The following is a 22,315-nucleotide window of genomic DNA, read 5'->3' on the forward strand; positions in this document are numbered from 1 at the left end:
AATAATTCCTACATAGCAGCCAACTTCTTTTTTTTTTTTTTTTTTTTTTTCTTTGAACATTTTTGGAAAGTTTTTTTTTTTTTTTTGCAAATAAATTTACTGAGAACAAATATTAGTAATCAGTTATGCATGTCAGTAAATTTCTGTTCAGCACTGAAAAGATTGACGGGACAAGATTTGCACTGATCAGTTTTTAAAGGTTGAATAAGGACATGAGATTTAAGAAGGAATAATGCTTATCTTCAAATAATATTAAAATATAAAATCATTTCCCTTGGTAAACAAAAACGAGTGTCTCTGTCGTGCTTATGTCCTGGGACACCGGACTGTTGTGGATTTTTAATTGTCTAATATGCAAAATTTTAATTAACTTAAAAAGTAAAACAAGAGTTAGTTACATAGATTTAAGAAAAGTTCCTAGAAATACAAACAGCTGAGCAACTAGTGACTTAGTTAAAAGTGAGCATTCAATTATTTTCCTCAAATTAAAGATTGGATTTTGGTCTAGACTTTGATTTGAGATTATACCTCTGTAAACAAAGATAAATTAGTTTAAAACTTTTTGCACGTCTTTATTAGGGGTGCCAACGGATTTGTGTTCTTCGGGATGTCTGCTTGTAATTTCTACAAAGATGATTTCAGGAGATTTGTTATATATGCTAAATGCTAATTTTAAACTTGAAAAGTTGGGCTAAAAATGCTTACATGCTGTGATGACTTTCATTTAATATTTAAGAGAAAAATAGTTTCAAAATGAAATAATTCTTCCTGTTTTAGTTTCTTGTTTTGCTCTCGAAAGCATCACGTTATAATTATTAGAAGCTCTCCAGCTTTTATGTTTAACAGAGAAGGAAAACTGGGATTGACAGATATTTTCTGTCAACCCAATTTTTTTCACGGCCACTGCTATTTTTCAAAATTTATGGCCAATATTCAGCACCCTGTATTTGGCAGATCATTTTCTTAAAAATAAATAAATAAATAAAAAGAAAAATGTAGATTTCTTTCCAACAGTGAAATCTGGGATCAGAATTTTGCCATCAATTTTGCAGCAGCTTCTTCCTCCTTCTCTGCCTCTGCAGAGGTCTAGTAGTGGAGATATTTAAGGTGACTTATGTGAATCACACTGGCACATCAGCCCTGTTTGTACACAGTCAAAAAAAAAGGTTTCTGCGTGCTAAGCACTTTATTTTACTGTTTTGTTGCTCTAAAACAGTCTTTTTTGTCATTTTTTTCCCTTTAATATGCACCAGATGGATAAGCAGTGCTGCAAATCTTATTCTAAGCTCCAGCTTCAGTGACAATAAAGACAGCAAATTTGGTTCTACTTCCAACTGGAACTTGCATAAAAAATAAAAAATAACATTGGTGCCTTGCACTTTTGCTTTCTCCTACATGGGAGCAGCAATAAAGTCATACTCATAGGTAGATGTTTTTGTTTAACAAATCAAAGTTTATTTATATATCACCTTCTAATGACGCCTCACATCGACCAAAGTGCTTTGCAAAGTAAAAACAATTACAAAACACTATAAAACAGAAATAGTGCTAAATAAAAGTAAAAAAAAAAAAAATGCAACCATGTTAAAAGAAAGGAAAAAATATATAAATATACTAAAAGTTAAACAACAAAAACATTTTAAATAAATGGGTCTTAATGTTGGCTTTAAATCAGGGGTGGCCTGCAGCCTCTTCCAGGCTGTTGGACCAGCAACAAAATAAGACCTCCCCCCCTAAAAACCTAGACTGAAGCACTTCCAGCAGATAGTGACTGGCAGACAGTAAACCTTTTGCTGCTGCTGGTGCGAGGCCACCGAGTGCTGTACAAGCAAACAGCATCAGCCTAAACCGCGTCCTAAACTGAACCGGTGCAGAGAGAGGAGGGCTTTATTATCTAATTACACTCAGATCGGTAATAAACAGGAGATCCTAGACATCCCCCCTCCCTAGCAACATCCAGTTCATCCTGAGGCTTCCCAAGTGCTTCCTAGACCAGACATGATATATCAGCCCTTCAGCAAGTTCTGGGTCTTCCCCGGCTTCTGCACCCAGTGGGACCTTCTAAGGGAAGCGGCTTTAAGAGGCTTCCTGATCAGATTTACATTTAGATGGTTACAGTAAATCAGTGCAGATGTTCACATACTTACCCCTTGTTGATGGAGAGCCTGCCAGTGCCTTGCAAATGTTTTCATATTCCTTAAGCCAAAAAAAAAAAACTGAAACATTTTGTTAATTTGTATTCAGTTTTTCTTTATCCTGATTAATAAATAAAAACTAAAGCTAGCAACTGCTAGTTATTTATTTAATAGAGGCTACCTATGAGTAGCCTCTATTAAATAAGAGGCTACTCTTATTTAATAGATAAAATAAGAGTTTATCTTATTTTCAGGTCTGACCTGGTCTGACCAGGCCAGACAGGTCTGGTCTGACCTGACCAGACAGACCTGACCTGTCTGCTCATAAAGAGCAAGAAACATCAGACCTGTCAGGTATAAAGTGGTAAATAAATAGGTTGAAAGCAGAGTTTAGTTAGCACTGTTCAATCAATCACCTGAAAATATGAATATATCTACAAACCTACCAGGAGTTCAGCTAAGAACACCATACTGTCAGTGGAACATGGTGCTGGGAGCATCATGCTGTGGTGTTACCTTTTCTCATCTGAGACAGAGGAGCTGGACTGCAGTCAGAGTTACGACAGATTGGTTTAGATTAAAACACATTCAAGTGTTTGAATGGCCTAGTAGAAGTCCAGACCTACATCCATCTGAGAATCTGTGCAAAGACCCATAACTTTCAAACTGTAACATGACTACTATTCGCACTCTGTCACCACAGTTTTTCATCCACCTCTCTGTCCATCCATTATCTTCTGCTTATAAAATAAAACAAAACAGAAAACTCCATGGATATTAATATTTTGCATGACAACATTTCGTGATGGCCACTGAGGGAGCAGTTGAGCACAGGAGGTTCCTCCTTCTGTGCTCCGATCCCACAGCTCACTTCAGTCAGTTGCCGGTTACACAACAGTAGCCATCGGATCCCATGTGACCGTCGAATTCAGCTAAATGCAGCGACAGTCTGGACTGAAACGCTGTTGCTCGGTAGAAATGTTTGCTTTTGCCAACATTTTTTTTTTTTTTAACTCCATGTCCCATCAGTCCGTCCAACATCCTACGTTCAACATGTTGAAGTCTAATGAAAAAATTTGTTGGTTTTTGTAAATCTCCACAGGCAAAATTAGCTGTGTGTGTGTGCGTGTGTGTGTGTGTGTGTGTGTGTGTGTGTGTGTGTGTGTGTGTGTGTGTGTGCGTGTGTGTGTGTGTGTGTCTGTGTGCTTGTCCACAAATTGAAGTGATGAAAACACGAAGCCCATATGGTGTTTGAAAGCTCTCTTAAATGTCTCATCTTTTCCTGGTGTGACCTGTGTCGGAGAGTGTTCAGATGGTGAGCGTGAAGGTTTGCAGTTCAAATGAAATAAAGGTCACTGAAGAGCAGGGCACTCAGATAGGAACTATTCAGTCATGGCTGGAAAAAAGACTGGTGCAGAACGGAAAAGGTGACAAGAGTCTTCTTGAGGACATTTTTACCTCTCTTCCTTTAACACATGCCCGTCTAAAGTCAGCGTTCGTAAGCTTGCTGATTTGTAAAATGCCCAGATCTCCGCAGCAGTTACAGTGAAGAAAGCCCTCCAGTTTGTGGACGATGTGTTCCCATAGTTACCTGAGCGCAGGAACTGAACACTCGTTCCCCTCCAACAAGCAAACAGAGCCGAGGACAAGCCCCTCCTTTCTCTCCTCCCCCTCACTAAGTCCCCTGGCTAGTTTGTTACCATAATGATTCACACCAAACTCTCCTTTAAGGGCATCCATTTGTAGGTTTTTAGTTTTTTTTTTTTTTTTAAATCATCAGTGGCGCAGCATCCTTGTCAAACACGTCTGTCTTTACTGAGGCTTCTGTGGCGTTTTGTTGCATAGCTCATGTTTCCCGAGCCGCAGTGCTGCACAGATAAAGGCAGACTCCAGAGGCAGTGCAGTTGTCAAGGCCTTTACTGTAGCATCTATCTATCCTCTGAAGAATAATCATGTCATCAGCGTTTGAGTCACAGGATGCTTCTTTGTATGGTCAGAGGCTGCAGGATCCCACAAAAACTGAAGGTGTCATGGAGGATTTATGCTAATACCATCCTGTGAATAATCGCCGTTAAGCCTGATAATCTAGCACTTTGTGTGGGCTCTATTTTGGGAGGTAGTTAATTTGACGTAACATTGCTCAAAATCAAGTTGCTTAACAATTAATTACCTCGTAGAGTGGCAGTTTGTTTACAGTTCACCGAGCGCTGGCTTCAGTGTGGCGCCGTGTGTGTTTATATTTTTGGATGAATCGGTTTAATAAAAAGCTGCACCTACTGCATTGCTGCAATAAAAAATAAAAATAAATAAAAAAACGCTCTGTGGAGACAAAGTTATTTCTCAGTTAAGCTAAAAGCAAGATTTAGCCTATTACCAGAGTTACTGATAACGGCTGCACAACGTTTTCTTACCGGTTTTGTCTGTCCTGTCCCCTCCCTCTCCACTCTGCACAGTGATCTGCAACTTCCGGTCACCAATATGTCAGGCTCTCGTCCTGGAGCTGGGAGAAACCGTCCAGATTCTGGAGAAGTTTGACGGTAAAAGCACTCAACTATTCAGTGAAAGCATTTGAGCTTATGAGGTCATTTAACGCTGACTGTGGGCACTAATAAACAGCTGAGTGAATTATCTTATCCCCCTTGACATTTTTCACGTTCTGTCGTAAGTAAAAACACCACTTAGTTTGTGCTGATGGAACAGCACAAAGTGTAATCATGAAGAAAAAATATGCAGGTTTGGCATGCGTTTATATTCAGCCGCCTTGGTGCTGATGCCTCTAATTTAACGCCATTGCAACCAACTGTATTCAGACATTATCTGGTTGGTGAACAGGATCAATCTGTGTGTGATTATAAATATATCCATCCTGCGAAGGTCTCACGTATTCTGTGGAGAACATTTGCAAACAGCATAGAAATCCTGTGTGCAGTTTGTTACATGCCAGCAAATATGGGGAAAAAATGGTGCAAAGGCCAGGTGAGACCAAAACATTATTTAAGGTAGAAAGCAAAAATCTGAACGCCACCCTGAACGCACCTTCCCCACAGTGAAACACGTTGGTGGCGGCTTTATGTTGTGTGAACACAAATCAAAAAGCAGGGAGTCACTCTTTAGATTTTGAATTGCCAAAAACTTTCAAAATGCATAATTTTCCTTCCTCTTCATAATTATGTGGTCCTTGATATTGGCCCGTCACATAAAATATTAGTTTTAAACATAAAAAAAAAAAGAATTAATAGGAATAACATAATTTCTTCTCGCTGCACTTGTTGTTTGATCATTAGAAGATGTTACCAAAACTGACAAAGTTGAGAAGTCAAACCAGAAACAAACTGATACATCGGGCAAACACTTACACATTTGATAGCACCATAATTTTCTATCAATGAACAATGATCAAAACATTTCTCATCAGAAAACTTTGAGTGTTTGTTCACATAATGGCTGTGGTTGTTGCTTTGCTTTTGACCAGGTGGTCCGACAGTAACGATGTGTGACAGAATCATAGAGAGGCTGTATATCACAGCTGCTGGTCCTTCCATGTCGTTACTTGTGAACTGGAGACCTCAGAAAATACATCTGACTAAATTGCTAAGCTAACCTTTCTTACTTGATGTTTATATGTTAAAAGTTTATGCCTCAATATTTACGAGTATTATTTTCATCAGTCTAAGGTCCAGCTTTACTCTGGATAGTTAGACACTGCTTATTTCACATGAATGGGATTATGTGTCAAAATATTGCACTTATAGCCAGATCAAGTTTACTCTGTGCATCCAACTCAGCTTCCAGGGCCTATTCTCAGTACCTTTCAACCAAATTACTAATACATTTACTGCAGGGTCTAATTTCCAAATAGGATTTTCTTTTAGAAGTTTATCATTTAGCAATAAAAAGATAATGACCTTTATTAAAAATATGTCTTCTTTCGCTTGTTTGGTGTGCTTAGTGCTCGTCCAAATGAGCCAGTTCGCTGCAGGTAGTATCACACAAGTCATGATGACTAACAGAAAGTCATACTCTTTTTGTCCCAACTCTGCCAATGTTTAAAATGATGTGCAGAGGTTGTTTCTTTTTTTTTTTTTTCTTTTTTTTTTTTTTACAGTGAACTGGAAGCACTGCTCTCTAGTGATGAGTCACCTTTTGGCAGGAACAGCAATTACATGGAAGAATCAGACACTACTGGGAAAACAGAATCACTTCTTTCAAGGAACAGGACAAAAGACATGCTGGCCCACATAGTGGCCACTCAGATTCATGCATATCAAACCCTTAAAACCTTGTTTTATTAAGTCATTCCTCGGTCAGACACGGACCAGCACAGCTCAACACAGCAGAGTCGGGTTATGGGTTTGACTCAGCTCGAAGAAAAAAAAAAAAAAAAACATTCTCAAAGAAAATTGCAAAGAAGTATAAAGACAATAAAAATAGTCTGTTTATATTGAGGTTAGATCAATATTTTGGTCAAAGTAAATGTTTGACATAGCCAGCACTACGTTGTGCTTATTACTTATTAGGTAATGTGCTAATGCTAATGGACTCATCTAAAGTCATTCACACAACTGACTCACATTAACGTTACGCAGCTTTCTGTGGAAAAGATTCACCAAAGTTTCACCAGCTTGTCGTGTTGTTCAGGACGACCACCTGAGAAGTCGAATTAAACTTCTTTTAATTTCACCTCTAACCCAACAAACTGAGTCACAGCTTTTGACCCATTGTTTCATTATAAATAATAGACCTTATGCTCCAGCCACATTTGGATTAAAGAAATAATATAAATGTTTAGCGTAAGAGATAAGGGAGTAAGTCTTTCCAAAATTTGATCACCTTATTTCCGTTAGTTATAAACACAAGTTGCAGCTGTTTCATGTATCTGTTTAATTCCACACAAAACTGCAAACTCCAACTTACTACTGTGATCAAATTATTTTTAATGTGTGTAAACAATAGTGCAATGTTCTTGTAAATTACAATATATGGGTCAAGTAAAAAAATGCCTTTGAAAACATGTGGAACCTTGAGTCAAGTTCTCTTTGTCAGTCTGGAAGAAAAAAAAATCTACATTTGATGGCACAACTCAAAGCAGACGAATGTTGCAGTATTAAAAAGAACTAATGGAGCAGTCTTAAAAAACCAGGGCTGTCAAGTCTCACACATTTCACACTTTTTACACTCTGTCACGTCTCACATCCATTTTCTCCCACAGTGAAGAACAAATTCACGACCAAAAACATTTTGTGAGATTTAAAAGAAGAGACTGACACTACTTTCTACCGAACAACTGCGAGCCATCCGACAATGGCAACACATCAACTAAATAGATCAAAACCAAAGAACGGAAGTCAAAACATTAATAGTCCTACTTAATGCTGCTGAAATGCTACACAACTAGAATATGAAGACATGCACGCTGATAACGGCTGTGTTTTAGATACGACAGATTTAAGTGTGAAACTGCAAGAAGCATCCAGAAAGCTATTACACTTAATGAAGCTTTGCTAACAGATGACCTAGCATATGTTAGAGATCTGTCTGTTCTGTCTATGTTTTAAGAAATCTTAGCCGCCTGCAGAAAACAATACAATAATATGACCTTTATCTTCCAAGGAATAAACTTTTTCTTTGACTGTGAAAAAAAAATCGGAAGAATATTTTCAGTTTCATTTTCCTCTCAACAATCTTGCTTCATGTTTGTCCTGCTTATCCCTTTTCTCTAGGTTGGTACAGAGGCTTTTCCACCAAGAAGCCATCCATCAAGGTAGTTAAACCACAATCTGTTCTAAATTTCAATTTCAACTAGATTTTGCAAATAATAATGAAATGTTTAATCGCTTCTAATTATAAAGGCTGGGTTTCTCTGCTTAGGCTGCTGCCCCTATGACCCGATCCCAGATTAAGTGGAAGATAATGATTGGATTGATGGAAATATTGCTCAGTTACTCTTATTGTGTTTAGTTTGACAGCAGCAGCAATAGTCGTTGGACCAATGATTTTGCGGAAAGCATTTATTTCTTAAAGTAGGGTTTAGTTTTTCATGTCCGCTACATAAAATTTGAGCTCAAGTGTCAAATTTAAGAAAAAATTACAGGCATTATAGTTCTGCAATAAAAGATGAATTTATTTCAAAAGAGTTTTTCTGCACTTTCAAGGGGGATACAAGTAAATGTGGAAGACTTTGTATCATAAACATATTAATAATGCTCACTTTACTTAGTAAAATGTAATTTCCTTCTGTAACACTGTAGGGACTTAAAGCACAGACATAAATCTGTCTTTGCCACATAGACCTTGTGACCAGATGAATTACACTGTAAAAAAAATCTCTTCATTTCCCACAGCAGTGGTTGCCAGAATTTTACTGTACGGATATGGTAAAACTTGACTGTATTTATGCGGGAAAATTCAAGCAACCACAGCTGTATTGTACTGAAAATTGGAGAGAATTTTGTTTTAAAGTGTAAAGAATGTAGCTTTCATTTGACAAAAATAGAAGTTTCCTAAACCACACTTCAAAAGTTGCATTTACAAAAGCATAATTTTAATCACCAGCCTTATGTTTCAATGCAAATACCAAATTTCTTTTTCATATTGGAGTAGATTATGAAAAAAAAAAAAAAGCTTGCTCTAGGAAGAATAAAAAACACAGATATTTTAGCATATTTTTCTGGTGCTAACATGAGCTGTTGTGGGGAAAAAAATACTTACCTCTGAAACTTGAAATTGTACCACAGAATTTGGTTTGATAGGGGAAAAAAAGAGAAAAAGAATGAGCTTCTTTTCCTTAGTGACTGCTGCAATCCAGACGCAACAATACCTCTTGCATTGTCATGTCTTTGATCAATCAAAAATAATGTTTCAAGACAAAGGAGCCCACATTCAATTCTTTTAGTTCTCTAATTGTGCATATAATAGTTTGACAGAGTCAGAGCAGTTTGGTACTTCAAAATGAAGATATTGATAAAGACTTTAATGTGAAACCCAAATAGCAGGTTTTTTTTTTTAAAATCCATCGAAGGGCTGCATACATTTTTTTTCTGTCTGTACATACTTGGTTTGAGTCTAAAGTATTAGAGGCTGAGGTGTTCTATTATGTGCTGGACCGTTTTAAAGACAGCATAAAAACTGTCAGGTCCTGGTAAATGTAGGTGTTAGCAGCCACATGCTGTCCTTCTTTACTCCCATCAGCTATTTACAGTTCTCACCAACACCCCTCCATTTTGTTATGTAGTCTGCCCACATCCATTCGCCTGTGCGGTTTCACTGTGCTGAGAGAATTTTTCCTCCTTTTTTTCTTTTTGTTCTCACTTTGGCCAATTCTTCACATCTGGCAGATTAGAATACAAAAAAATAAAAGCATGAACTTCAGCGTCTGCAGCTGGGAACACTCAATCTCTGAGGCCTTTCCCCTGCTAAGCTGAACCACAATAGGAATCCTGCAGGCTGCTCTCCCTCCTGTTTCTGCGATTTGTAAAAGCAGTTTGAGCTTTTCATGTTGTTTCCTTTTGTGCAGAAAATGTAAACAGGCAAGAGAAAATGTCAGAATATGGAAAAAAAAAGAAAAACAGAGCTGGAAATTTGAACTCTCCGCGTATGTTTTGGGTCATTAGCTAAAATGAAAAAAAAAAAAAAATCCATTATTATTTCTTTTTACCAGTGCAGCACAAAGCACATTAAGCTGCGACTCTAGCATAATAAATGACTATTTTGGTTTTATAAAGCAGGGGCATTAATGTAGGCCTGTCACTCTATAACAGCTCTGCTCTTTTATCCATCCACAGGGTATTTTTCCTGTCAGCTATGTCCACTTAAAGAAATCTACAGTGACAAATAGAGGGTAAGTCGCTTCATTCATATAAATCTTTAGAAGAGGGCATGCAAATGACAATCCTCTTGGTTTTTGTTTTGTTTTACCTTTTTGGTTAAAACTGCTTGTTAAAAGTGATCAAGCTTTTTCCTGCTAACCAAAAGAAAGAAAGGCCAGACTTCCAGGTTTCCAGGTTCCCAATGTATCATATGACTAAATCTGCACAATTAAAACATGTCTCAAAAAATTTATCTGAAAAGCACACAAGTCCAGTTTTGGACAGAGGATAAAAATCGAGCTCCAACATCAAGAAGAACCGGACCAGCTTCTGATAATGAGTGTGGATGGATCATGTTTCCGGTTTGTTTTGCTTCTAAAGACACATGGGGCATTTTATGGGTTCCACCAATCAGCGTTAAGCAAAAAGTAAATATAATGTGTTGTACGTTGTACTGAGATTAGTAATCCACTTTTAATCATTAAAATCTTTGTTATCTATTCTTGAGTATCATTATGAGGAAAGGCACTGGTTTGCAGATCATTTTATTCATTCAACACTTCAGAGACCAATGCAGTTCATTTTATTTATATGCCACCAATTCACACTTTTTTTGTAAAGTGTCAAGGCACTTTACAAAAAAATAAATAAATAAAAATTCAGTCACACATACAATTGATTCCAGTTGAACAGAACAACAGCTTGCAGTTCCACCAGTGTCAGCTCATTGATGTTGGCATCACTATGGGCATAATTATTTGGCCACAGTTGCACTGATCAGAGTACAAACAGGAACGAAAACTAGCAGGCCTTTTCACTCTTTGACTTAATTTGGCATCACTTAACAATCTGAGGCTGGCTGTTCTCTGGGACGTTTGATTTTGTAGAAGTTTCGTGTCACCTCGAAGGAGTATTCACACACTTTGTTCAAGGGGTAGGAACACTGTACAAGGCACTGTAACTTTGTCCTCTAATTGTGCTGCAAGAAAGGAAGACTTCTCACTCAAACAAGTAAAAGTGCAAACTCTCAGATACACATTATTATACTTCCTCGCTGCGGGAGCAGTTCTTTGGGAAATCTGCTCTTTGGGAAATTTGCTTCACTGTTTAATGAAGTTAATGAGGTGACACACCTACTGCATCTGCGTAGTTTTCCCAAAGCATCCCTGCCAAAGACAATCAGCCACCCACACTGTGTTACAGATGGAGATGCTCGCCTGGTACCATAAACTTTATGCAGTGCTACATTTAATTCTCTGCAGCACACTCAAGAGCTTTGCGAGCAAAGTGCAAAGCACCACAAGAGATCTGACCTTTACTGATGTGTTTCCTGTTACCAAATTACTCATACTTTCTTGAAAATAAATTAACCAAACATTTGGAGAGGCCTCCTCTTTGTCACATAATCTTATCAGAAAAGTGAAAGATGAAAGCTATGGGTGAATAATACTAAATGTTTGCTGTGGTCAGTATAACATTCTGAGTGACCACGTGATGAATGTGGAAACACAGAAGCAATATCTGTTTTTTTATTTTTATTTAATTAATTAATTTATTTTTTATTCACTCTATGTTTCTGTCTATTATCAGACTAATTCATATTTCTGTCTAGAGATATAATAATGTTTTGCAGCATTTGTGTTGGAATACTGGCTTTCATTGGTTGATAGGTTACACAGAAAGACTTTTTTTAGCTTTCGTGAGACCACAGTGGCAGCACTGGTTCAGAAAGAAGAGCAGCTAGTGCTGCAATAAAAATGAGTTAGAGATCTCTCGCCTTCTTAATCTGCATGTTAAAATTTCAGGCAACGGTGAACTCCACAATTTCATGATCATTGTGTGTGCATATGTTAGAAATTATACTATAGAATGGAGGCTGAGACATAAATCACTTTTTTATGCAGGGTCAAGTTTAGATTTTTTTCTCTTTTAACAATAAACACCTTCATTTAGGAACTGCATTTTGTGTACTTACGTTGTCCTATAGTTATATATTTAAAATGATATGACGATGTGATGTGATCTTTTGACATCACTCCATGCTTTAGCCTAATGATTGGACTGTGACTCTGACTGTATGTTTAGCATAATTGTCCATAAGGAATATAAACATTTCAATATGGCAGATTAAAAAAGCTCTGTCAGTTGGTCAAACCCTACGAGGCATTAGCAGTGCTTAGGTAGATAGCTTATACAACAATGTAACCACTGGAGAGTCATCAGTGTTGATAAAAAAAAATATTTAAACAAGATTGTGCCCTTGTATTACAATAATACATCTTTAAGTCAAATTGTCTCAAATGTACCTGAATGCACCACAGACAGCTGTCAGGAAAATCTCTTTTCCTCTAAGTTGCATTTTGTGTAATGTTTAGTCACTACAGGTAGAAAATCTGTCATCAGCTAATTTCTTTCCTGTACCAGAGATGTTTGTTGATGTTGTTTGAGGTTCGTAATTCAGTTAAGTGTAGAGCGAGCTATATACCTTGGAGCTGAGAATCCGCCCTGTATTGTTATCACTTCATAAGGTTGTACTTCAGAGGGTTTCCCACATAAAAAATGTACTGAAGTTTGTATTGTGGCAACAGTGGAGAAGCTTAAGGACTATAACTTGGAGGCTACTGTATCTTGACACACACGCACGCACGCACGCACGCACGCACGCACGCACGCACGCACGCACGCACGCACGCACGCACGCACGCACATAAAAGGGCAATTCAGTCTAAAGCATTCATGGTTTTAGACTGTGGGAGGCAGCCGAAATCCCTGGAGAAAATCTACTCATGCATGGGGAGAACATGCAAACTCCATGCAGAAAGATCCCAGGGTCTCGGTCCCGGGGGTTTGAACCCACGACATTTTTGCAGCAAAGCAACATTTCTGCCAGCTGCTCCACTGTGCAGCCCTATTTCTTCACCAATTATTACCATTTATGTCTATGTTATTGGAACACTTGGAGTCATAACACGCAGCATGTGAAGAGCAATGTGTAATTTAACAAATTTGTTTCTCCTTCTTCTCCATTTTCACTCCAGGCTGTGTGAGACAGTGGTGCCTCTGGAGGATCCCATCATCACAGAGACCACCTCTACGCTGCAGGAATGGGGCATTCTGTGGAAGCAGCTCTATGTGGTCAGTAGCTATGTGTTACAGCACATTTTGCGAAAGAAAGCGCATAAAACAATAGCAGCGAGTGCAGTTTTAACTCTACTCAGATATCCAAGGGAGCTAAAACATCAAGGGCAAGGAAACTGCATAAATTGTTGTGTAATTTACATTTCTATGCAGGATAGGGGGTTCTGATGGAGGCGTTTTGCTTTACCTAAACTGCAGAACTAGGTATTTACATAAAATATGACAGTGGAAGTCCCTTAAGTTTCCGTCTCACAGCATATTGATCTGACCAACGGACTGAACTTTCTTTACAATAAATATCTGAAAAATATGTATCTATATTTACAACATGGGACTAGAGCTCGTGTTTGGGCAGATAATGGCCGCCGTGTCCTATTTCATGGTGCGTCTTTCCGGCATTGATTGATCCTGGGCTGCTTCATGCAGCTACTGCATCCTCTTAAGATCTACTGACTCTAGTCAGGCTTTACTTGTTGGGGGGAAAAAGTGATTACTGGGAAACCAAAGCATCTTTAATCCCACTAAGTGTCGAGGGGGCAGGCAGATGTGGTTGGTGGGGTTTAGAGATTGGAGCTGAGTGGCTACATTGCAGAGCTGGCTCTGAGTTTTTACATAACCTTTCACTGAGGACTGCTCATGCTCTGAGCAGCTAAGCAGCCGGAGGCATTGGTGTGATGATGTAACTTCCACTGAAGCTTGACTAATGTGAAGCCTTGATTTAACTGTGCTTGTTTTGTGCCCACCCCCTGAGTGGAATGGGCCGTGTTGCCACAGTCCCATCCATAATAATAGGATGTTGCACTGCGTAGATGTTTGTAGGTTTCACCTCACTGTTGCCTATTAGGTTTGATGGTGTTACTTCAGGGAGCAATGACCTAAGCATAACTGCGTATTTCTTACAAAGTGCGTAATTAGCCCTACAGAAGCGAGGTCCAAAAGGACTCATCAACCCTGACAATTTTCTTTGTTTTCACCAGCCAGCAGCCTATGAGAACATGCGGTGTTTGTCCTCATTAAACTTACATGGCCATTGTGGAGCACTTAATCTTTGCATTTATGTAAACAAACCTGGGTGCTAATGTGGCTTGACGTACCATTAGGGAAAACAGAACATAGAGAAATTAAAAGTGTTGTCCTTGGTTTATGAGAAATGATGATGAAATTATGTTGAGGTCAGAGCAGACATGTAAGGGAAGTTTGTTCTGCTTAATTAGTTCATTAACAAAACCTGTGGGCTCAAAACACAGTTATACGACTTATAGGACTTACATATGCTGGCAGAGGAGTGGATCAGAGCATCTTAAATGAGGCTTTATTGTCTTGATTGTGGACACAGACCTACTTAGATACCGACATGTTGTTGCCAGTATCAGCTTCATTCATACATGCAAAACAGGACTCTTCCTTCTACTTAGAAGCTATCACCTATAAGCTAAACAACAGAGACCTAACTATGGATATACAGTGTCTTTAAATATGGCACCCTATGGAACAACAAAAAACTTTAAATACTTGACAGAGGTTTGATTTTGTGTTTGTTGAGTACTTTTGGTGTCGATTTGCACATGTGAATTAATATTCAGCAGCTTTGAATGTTTGCCGCTGCAAAACATTGACATTAGTCTCATCTGAACAAAACAACATTATTACAGTATAAATCCCACTTTTTAGCAAACTCAACAGGTTACAGTTTGTGATATTTTGACAAAAAGTAATTTTTTTGTCAAAAAATGACTGTGGGCTAAGTTCTTCCAAAGCGACGTGAAAAGGATGCTATTTGTGCAGGTTATCTTGGTCTAACACATTTGTTTGTCGGTCTATAGGACATATTTCAAACACAAGGTTCGGGGTCCACATCCAGCCCACCATAAGTTTTTCTGTGGCCCTTTAGTGTCAAGAGAGCCACGTAAATAGAAATTTCAAGATTATAGCTTAGTGCTTAAATACTATCCAAATTACATCAATACTAAAATATGTTCAATTTTAAGATGTACTCATCAGGTGCAGAGTAGTCTATTAATATTTTAACAGTTTGCTTTTAACAATACAGTCTGTCCTTTGAGGACATTCGCGATCTTGACATGGCCCAAAAATAAATTAGTGTGGCACCTCTGGTCGAAAGCATTTAAGTGTGGCCAAAAAGTAAAAACTTCTTTGGGTAAGTTTACATTATATAGTGATCCCGCTGCTGTTACATAATTAAAGTTTTCCTGCTACCATTCGTTAGCTTAGTAAACTTGTTTATGTCTTAACTGAGCCGTCTTCGGCTCAGTTAAGCCGAAGACGGCTTAACTGTCTTCCTGCTTTAATTATGTAAATTAAAGCAGGAAAACTTTAATTTACATAATTAAAGTTTTCCTGCTACCATTCGTTAGCTTAGTTAACTTGTTTATGTCTTAACTGAGCCGTCTTCGGCTTCTTTAATAGAAACACAAGGTGGATCTGTTTCATAAACTGCGCCATGTGATGAATGAGCTCATCGACCTGCGTCGGCAGCTCATCCAGGGCCACCTCGCTCAGGACCAGACTCGCGAGATCAAGAGGCACATCACCGTACGGCTGGACTGGGGAAACGAGTGAGTAATAATTTATTTAACAACTGTGTTTAATCAAGTGAGTGTGGCAAATTGACGGCATCCTCGACTGTAAACATTTGTTCCTAATTGTTGGCTCCAGAAGAATCAGTTTTTATATTTTGGCAGCGGGGTGATGTACAGCGCAGGATGTGGGTGTGTGGCGGTACCTCACTGATGGAATTTCATGGTCATTTAGAAGATCAGTGACTCTGAAGCTGCTTATAGTCAATGCAAATCCGCCTGCAGGAACTTTACAGTCATCTTCTCCAAACTCCAGCTGAGCTTTCTCAGGGATCTGTAAGAGAGAAAAAAAAGATATGAGGGATTCAGCTCAGGAGCATTAGTTTGAATAAGATTGTACATTAATACACCCTTTTGTCCAACTGAAGTGCCTGAAAGAGCAGAAAAAGTCACAGAGTCTGTGATGTGTCATACTTTGCTTGTAGCATTGCTGAAGTATGCAATGAGCAGGGATCAGAGAATAGTTCTGATCTGATTTTATGGTTAAAGAAAGGTAAAAAAAAAAGGTAACGTCTATATAGATATTATTTAAGCCTTTGAAGCTACAGGATCTTGCCTACTTTAGGAAATTCATTATGCTGTATAAACTTAGACTGTATATGAATGTTAATGCACCATTAAATTTACATACTGTCCCAGGTTTATTTCCATGAAGTCTTAAGTTGTTCACTTCACCAGACACTACAGCACACTTCTTGGATGTTAGTATAGCTTTTACTGTAAAAGAGGGACTAACACACAATTAGCCTGGTGGTCAGAATGTCATGCCTTATCAGTGAACATGTCTAACACCTGTAATGTGCTTTTTTTCTCTCTCTCTCTSTCTCTCTCTGTCTCTGTCTCTCTCTCTCTCTCTCTCTCTCTCTCTCTCTCTTTCTCTCTCTCTTTGTTTTTTTTCCCTTTGATTATTTTTCATCAGGCACCTCGGTCTCGACCTCGTTCCCAGAAAAGAGTTTGAAATGGTGGATCCGGATCAGATCAGCGTGTCAGAGTTATACAAACTGGTAAAAATTACTGCTCATCTTTCACATGTCTCAAATACATGTCCGCTTCTTGAAATGGTGGTAAAGTGTCCCTGCAGCTTGCATTAAGTGTATTTATAGCAATGACTAAGTGACTAGCACACTATGAGCTCTTGTACCTACAGTGTACCTTTGTGCTATTGCACCACTGGGATTTTCAGACAGGAAAGTGTTGTTGGATGTCTAGGGATGTGTGAATGTACTGATTATCAAACCATCCATAAGAAGATGACTCAAAAACAACAGCAAAAAAAAAAAAAAAGACAGAGAGTGAGAGTACGATTTTGTCTTCGGAGCCATCTCATGTTCTGTCAGCTTGTGCCTTTATTGCATGCATGTGATTCTCGCAAGTTTGATGGTTTGCTGTGAATGCAGACATAATGCAAAGTGACAGCCCCAAGTGGAGGTATAGTATAGGAAAGCCCACACATAAACATTTTTAAACATAAATTACATATTTTCCAAGCCAACAGCCGCTTGAGAGACACGCTTCTATAAATAAATAACGGCTCCAATGTAGTTTGGTTGTAGTGATGTGGGACTTCCAAGCCTATACACAAACAGGGAGAGAAAGAGAGAGAGAAGACTTACTGAAGCAGACCCAATTTTAGAAACATTACAGCACAGATGTTATGAAATCTAATGTAATTCTGCTGGAGACTGTTATCTAGGAGGGAGATCCTTTCTGGTCAGTAGCTGCAGCTCCATATGCTGGTGAAAACATTGTCCAACTGCCCTGCAGCCTCCCATTATCCCATTGCCATGTTTCTCAGCTTTACACGCAGAATGTTTGTGCACTAAATGCTCTGTGCAGAAACAACAGTGTAGCTGCTCGTTGCCAGAAAGCCTCCTGACTCTGGTGATGAAAGTGAGCTTGTCTTTGGCAGGGCACAAGGCCTTGGCGCCTCTTCGGATATGGGTGTTCTCTCAGGCTGCCGAGCAGAGAACGCTTCGCCTGTGAGTGTATGTGTGGGGGCGATGCCGGCTTTGTCCTATTCCCCTGCCCACATGCTCACGTTTCGCCTCGTGTGGGCTTCTCTTTGCTCTGCAGGAACGCTAGTGTAGCCGTTGTGCAGCATACGTAGGTGAAATCTTGTCAGATTTGAAGAATCGAGAGAGGCATCATCAGGCCCTTATAGTGCTTCTGAGGCTGCTGTAATGTAAATAAGTTCAGGGCTGTGTGGGATGTGTAAAAACTGAATAGAGGGATCTAACACTTCTTTCCTTTGAAATGTACTTTTTTTTTTAGCATGTATCCAGCAGACACTGTGGTCAGCAAAGCACAAACCAGGTACAGTTGTTTTTAACGCTCTTTATTTATCAAATTATCACACTTTTTATCCTCTTCATCTCTTCTCAACTCCCATTTTAAATCTGTTTTCCTAAAGAATATGTAACAAAAGAATATCCATATCACTTCTAGACTTCAGTTTTTTTTTTCCTGCAGCATATTACTGGTGGCCCCTGAGTTACTCAAACCAAAGGGTGAGGGCATTGATTCCCACTGGGATCACATATGCCCCAGTTCATGCCCCCAACTGTGAATAGTTTGTCCACTAAATTTTTCTGGTGTGTGAGCATTTTGTGGCAATATGCAGCATTGTGATCTCAGTTTTCTGCTTTTGCTGCACGTTTTGTGTACGCAAATCAAACATGGTGCAATATGTTAAGCTGTTAGGTGTTTTTTCTTAAATCTACCTTATACTGTGAAACGAAAGTAAAATTAAGAAAGCTTTATTGTTTATGATTGTTGTCGTTTATAAAAATCAAAGCAAAACAGAAAACAAAAATGTCGATGTACCAGTCAGCCTTGTCCATCGATTTTCAACTTCGGTTTAAATTTTCTTTTTAAGTTCTGTATGCATGCAAAGATATGTTCCATTTAATTATTAAATGCAAGCACTGATGATTAAAAGTAAAAAGAGATGCTCCAGGTTCTTTAGTTCATTAGCATTTTGCAAAATGCTAATTAAGATGCCCCAAAGAATAAGTCGTTTCTTGATAAATAAATAAAAAAAATATATAGTCCTTTCTTTATAACCAGACAGCATCCCTAAAGTTAAAGTTGCACCATTAAGTACTTACTGGAAATAATTTCAGAATTTAGGCCTGACCTGCAAATTCAGATTTTTGTCCATTTGATTTTCTTTTTTGTGCTTGAATAGGAAGCATCACCTTCTTACATATTTTACACTGCAGCAAATACAATTTGAACCCCAGCAAAGTCAAGGTGCCACAGTTTTTTTGGGCATTTTTAAAAACCCTGTGATGCAAACATCACAGCTGTGTTACATGACATACATCACACATAATGTGCCAATACAGAATCGATGCAAGAACTCACCTCAGGATGCCAAAAACTCGGAGCAGCTCAATTTGATGAACTCTGACCTATTTTCTGATTTGCACATAGAGGCAATCATATGTGTAGGACTTTAAATCTTCATGTCTATATCTTTCCAGTCTGGAAAATAGAAAGATTAGGATGTCATTACATACAGTATGTAATTTCATACTATAGTATGTATTTTCACTGTATGTATGAATCTCAGTGCGTAAAAACTTAAAACAGTTTGCTTAACAAAAGCAATACATTCTTCAAAAACAGAATAGGGCTTACTGTTGCACAAAATTTTATTTTTTTCTATATTTAGACCCATATCTGTCAGTTGTGTTCTTTAAGAAGTACAAACTAACTTGTAAAATGAAAAAAAAACTGCCTGATTATCACCACTTATTCATCAAAGCATGTTTTTCTAACATTTAGATGGTTTTTACTGATCTCAAATCAAAGTGAACCAAAGAACAAGGAGTTTGATGATGCATTTACAAACCATATGAGGTTGAATTTTTCCGTTTTTATGCATGTATTTAACAGGAAAAAGAGGCTGATTGTTCCATCAGAAATAGCTGATCAAGGGAAAACTTTCTGACTGATTGGTGCATCGCTGCTCAAAGAAGTCCTTAATCAGAGCGTATCATGTTTCCATGAGTAGCTGCTTAATTAAATGGCTAATTTGGGCAAAACTCACTGTACAGTATGGCAGAAAAGAAAATACACATGTATTTATTTATTTCATCATATAAAAAGCTCAAATGTTTGACTGTCTTTGGCATAAACTTGACTTGTTAGCGGTCACTTTCCTCTTAATTACCAGGGTGACAGCATGAGGCAGCGTCATGGTGATGGTTGTCGCATCCCCGTGTCACACCACCTCTTCATCAATCTGAAGAGCTTCACCTACAACAGCATCAGTGAAGACGCAGACGTCTTCTTCTCTCTATATGACTCTCGTGAAGCCAAACAAATCAGGTACACATACCAATCCCAATGCTAATAGAGCAGCCTCCAATGACCCACTGTATGTGTGCATAAGCTGACAGACACAGTTAGACACACACGCTGTCTCAGTCCAGCAGATTGACTTAGGCACTTTGTGGCTGACAGACTCTCTGAAACTGTGAATTGGCTTCTCTTGCAGTGAGAAGTTCATGGTGAAACTGAATAAAAATGGAGGACCAAAGAATCCAGAGAAAGTTGATCGCCTTTGTGCACTCTTTACGGTGAGAAACTTTCTATTTTGACATTTGATGCCTTGTGAAAATGTTCCCTGATCTTGAAATTGATCATATTTTGTCATAATATATTTACATGCCATATTTTTTTTTTTTACATTCAAAAGGTGGTTGAGGAGATAAGTGAACATGTTTAGTTAGGGCCTCCAGACCAGTAGAGGGCCTCAGAGCTCTTAATTTTTTAGACAATATGTATCTCAGAATTTTGAGCTAAAGTTAGCAAGAATGAGCAAAGTTTGACTTTAAATTAACGTTAACTTGTACAGCATGTTAAAAACACGGTTCACTGGGTATGAGTACACCATCAAATGAGTAAGTGGGAAATAACCCAATCCCTACAATACATTTTCAACTTTTACCGTCGAAACATATCGCTAAACAGGCTATATAGGGAATTCATTCTTGGCCTACTTGTTAAATCTATAGATGATATTTGCAGGTGGGTCCTCTAGATCAAATTATGTTGAGGATTCTGCCCTGTCAACATTTGGCCGGTGTTCCTGCGTTAGTCACATAAAATATTGAAGTTTGATTTTGTAATGTGATAAAATGTGAATGAATATTTTACTATTTCCTGTTCTGATAATCCAATATATTATATAAATTTTTTCCCCCATAGGACCTAAGCAGTAAAGACTTGAAGAGAGACCTGTACATTGTTGCACATGTAATAAGAACTGGTAAATACAAAGAACAAAATCACTTTCTGGAGGATTAAGATCTTGTTGTATTCCTCTCAGGCACTGTCTCCTGGTTTTGTTTCCAGGTCGTATGCTGCTGAATGACTCAAAGAAAGGCCCGCCACACGTCCAGTATAGACGACCTTATGGATGTGCCGTGCTTGCTATGAGCGATGTTTTCCACACCATTACAGACCTCAAAGAGGAGAAGGACTTTGTACTCAAAGTTTACACGTGAGTATGCCACTGAAGCTACTTGTCTGCTTTTATTTTTCTCTGATATCCCTGATGAAAATATTGTTCCTCTCAAGTTTGCTTGGCTCGCTTTGCAGTTTGGCTGTGTGTCCTTTTGGAAATAAAAGTTATAAACTCTCCGCAGTAATTAATGCATAAGTGTGGATTTTTTGTGTGTGTGTGTGAAAGCCTGTTTCTTCAGTGTTGGTTCTGGTGTGTTTTGACCGGAATGATAATGAAGTGTCCTTTGGAAAATCAATAGCTCCTCGCCCTGGGTTGGATATAGGGCACCTGGCATGTTGTGAATCTGGCTTCTGCTGTTAGGCTTCGCCACAGATAGCTGTTCCTTTCCACCGGCCAAGAAAATGGAGGAGGGAGATGGAGAGGAAGAGGCAAAGAGATGGAACGGGGTGACAGAAAGATAATTGAGCAAAGTTAGAGGACAAAGCAACATAACACCAAGCTCAGCATATTTTCTCATCAGTCAACAGCTTGAATGTCACTTTGTTGCCTCCTCTGTGGGTCAGAGGTCATTCACGCACTTATTCCATTTAGTTGCATTAGGACAACACCACGGCTCCGTGTGAAAGAAAGATTTCTTGAACAGAGAGCTTATGTCTTTATTGGATTTCTCCGGCAACATGAAGAGCTCCTCCTTTTAAAAAAGTAAGCAGTGATTCAGTGCTGCTGCCTCCAAACTGTCGGCTCCTATAAGGCTCCAGTCTGTGCATTTCCTCGTGCCTTTCCCAGGGGCCTTTGGGCCCTCAGTAATGAAAAAGGCTGGTAGAGAGCTGGCTGTCAGGTTTGCTTAGTGAGCTGTGCATTTGGGCTAATGTGCTGCTTGATAGCAACTCCCCCTGCTGCTACCTTTTCTCCAGGAGGAAATCTGCTCTGGGACGCATGCTGTTCATGTGGTCCCCATGCACACAGTCCTAAAACCTCCATCTGGATTTAGAAGCGGGTGAGCTGTAAACAGCCCTGTCCGACTCTCTTTCTCCCCAGCTGCAACAACGAAAATGAGTGGTACCAGGTCCACGAGAACATCATCCGCAAGTCCAACACCAAGTACTCAGCTCCCAGCACCAATTATGGTAAATGTGTTTTCTGATCACAAACCTTCTAGGTTAT

At 38.8% G+C, this 22,315-nt stretch overlaps 1 protein-coding gene across 4 annotated transcripts in view; it reads left to right on the plus strand.

Moving 5' to 3' along the window:
- The window catches only part of LOC103467511 (dedicator of cytokinesis protein 3-like), a 60,416-nt gene that overhangs the window by 4,204 nt on the left and 33,897 nt on the right, over positions 1-22,315 (plus strand). For all 4 annotated transcript variants that reach the window (XM_008413952.2, XM_008413953.2, XM_008413954.2 and 1 more), the window contains exons 2-13: positions 4,589-4,672; positions 7,856-7,896; positions 9,917-9,972; positions 12,979-13,075; positions 15,506-15,654; positions 16,595-16,679; positions 17,947-17,988; positions 19,856-20,010; positions 20,180-20,261; positions 20,893-20,953; positions 21,040-21,187; positions 22,190-22,278. In XM_008413952.2, the coding sequence (XP_008412174.1) occupies positions 4,589-4,672; positions 7,856-7,896; positions 9,917-9,972; positions 12,979-13,075; positions 15,506-15,654; positions 16,595-16,679; positions 17,947-17,988; positions 19,856-20,010; positions 20,180-20,261; positions 20,893-20,953; positions 21,040-21,187; positions 22,190-22,278 (1,089 nt within the window). The remainder of the gene's footprint in view (positions 1-4,588; positions 4,673-7,855; positions 7,897-9,916; positions 9,973-12,978; positions 13,076-15,505; positions 15,655-16,594; positions 16,680-17,946; positions 17,989-19,855; positions 20,011-20,179; positions 20,262-20,892; positions 20,954-21,039; positions 21,188-22,189; positions 22,279-22,315) is intronic.

Source organism: Poecilia reticulata, linkage group LG7, assembly GCF_000633615.1.
Source record: "Poecilia reticulata strain Guanapo linkage group LG7, Guppy_female_1.0+MT, whole genome shotgun sequence".
Classification (NCBI taxonomy): domain Eukaryota; kingdom Metazoa; phylum Chordata; class Actinopteri; order Cyprinodontiformes; family Poeciliidae; genus Poecilia; species Poecilia reticulata.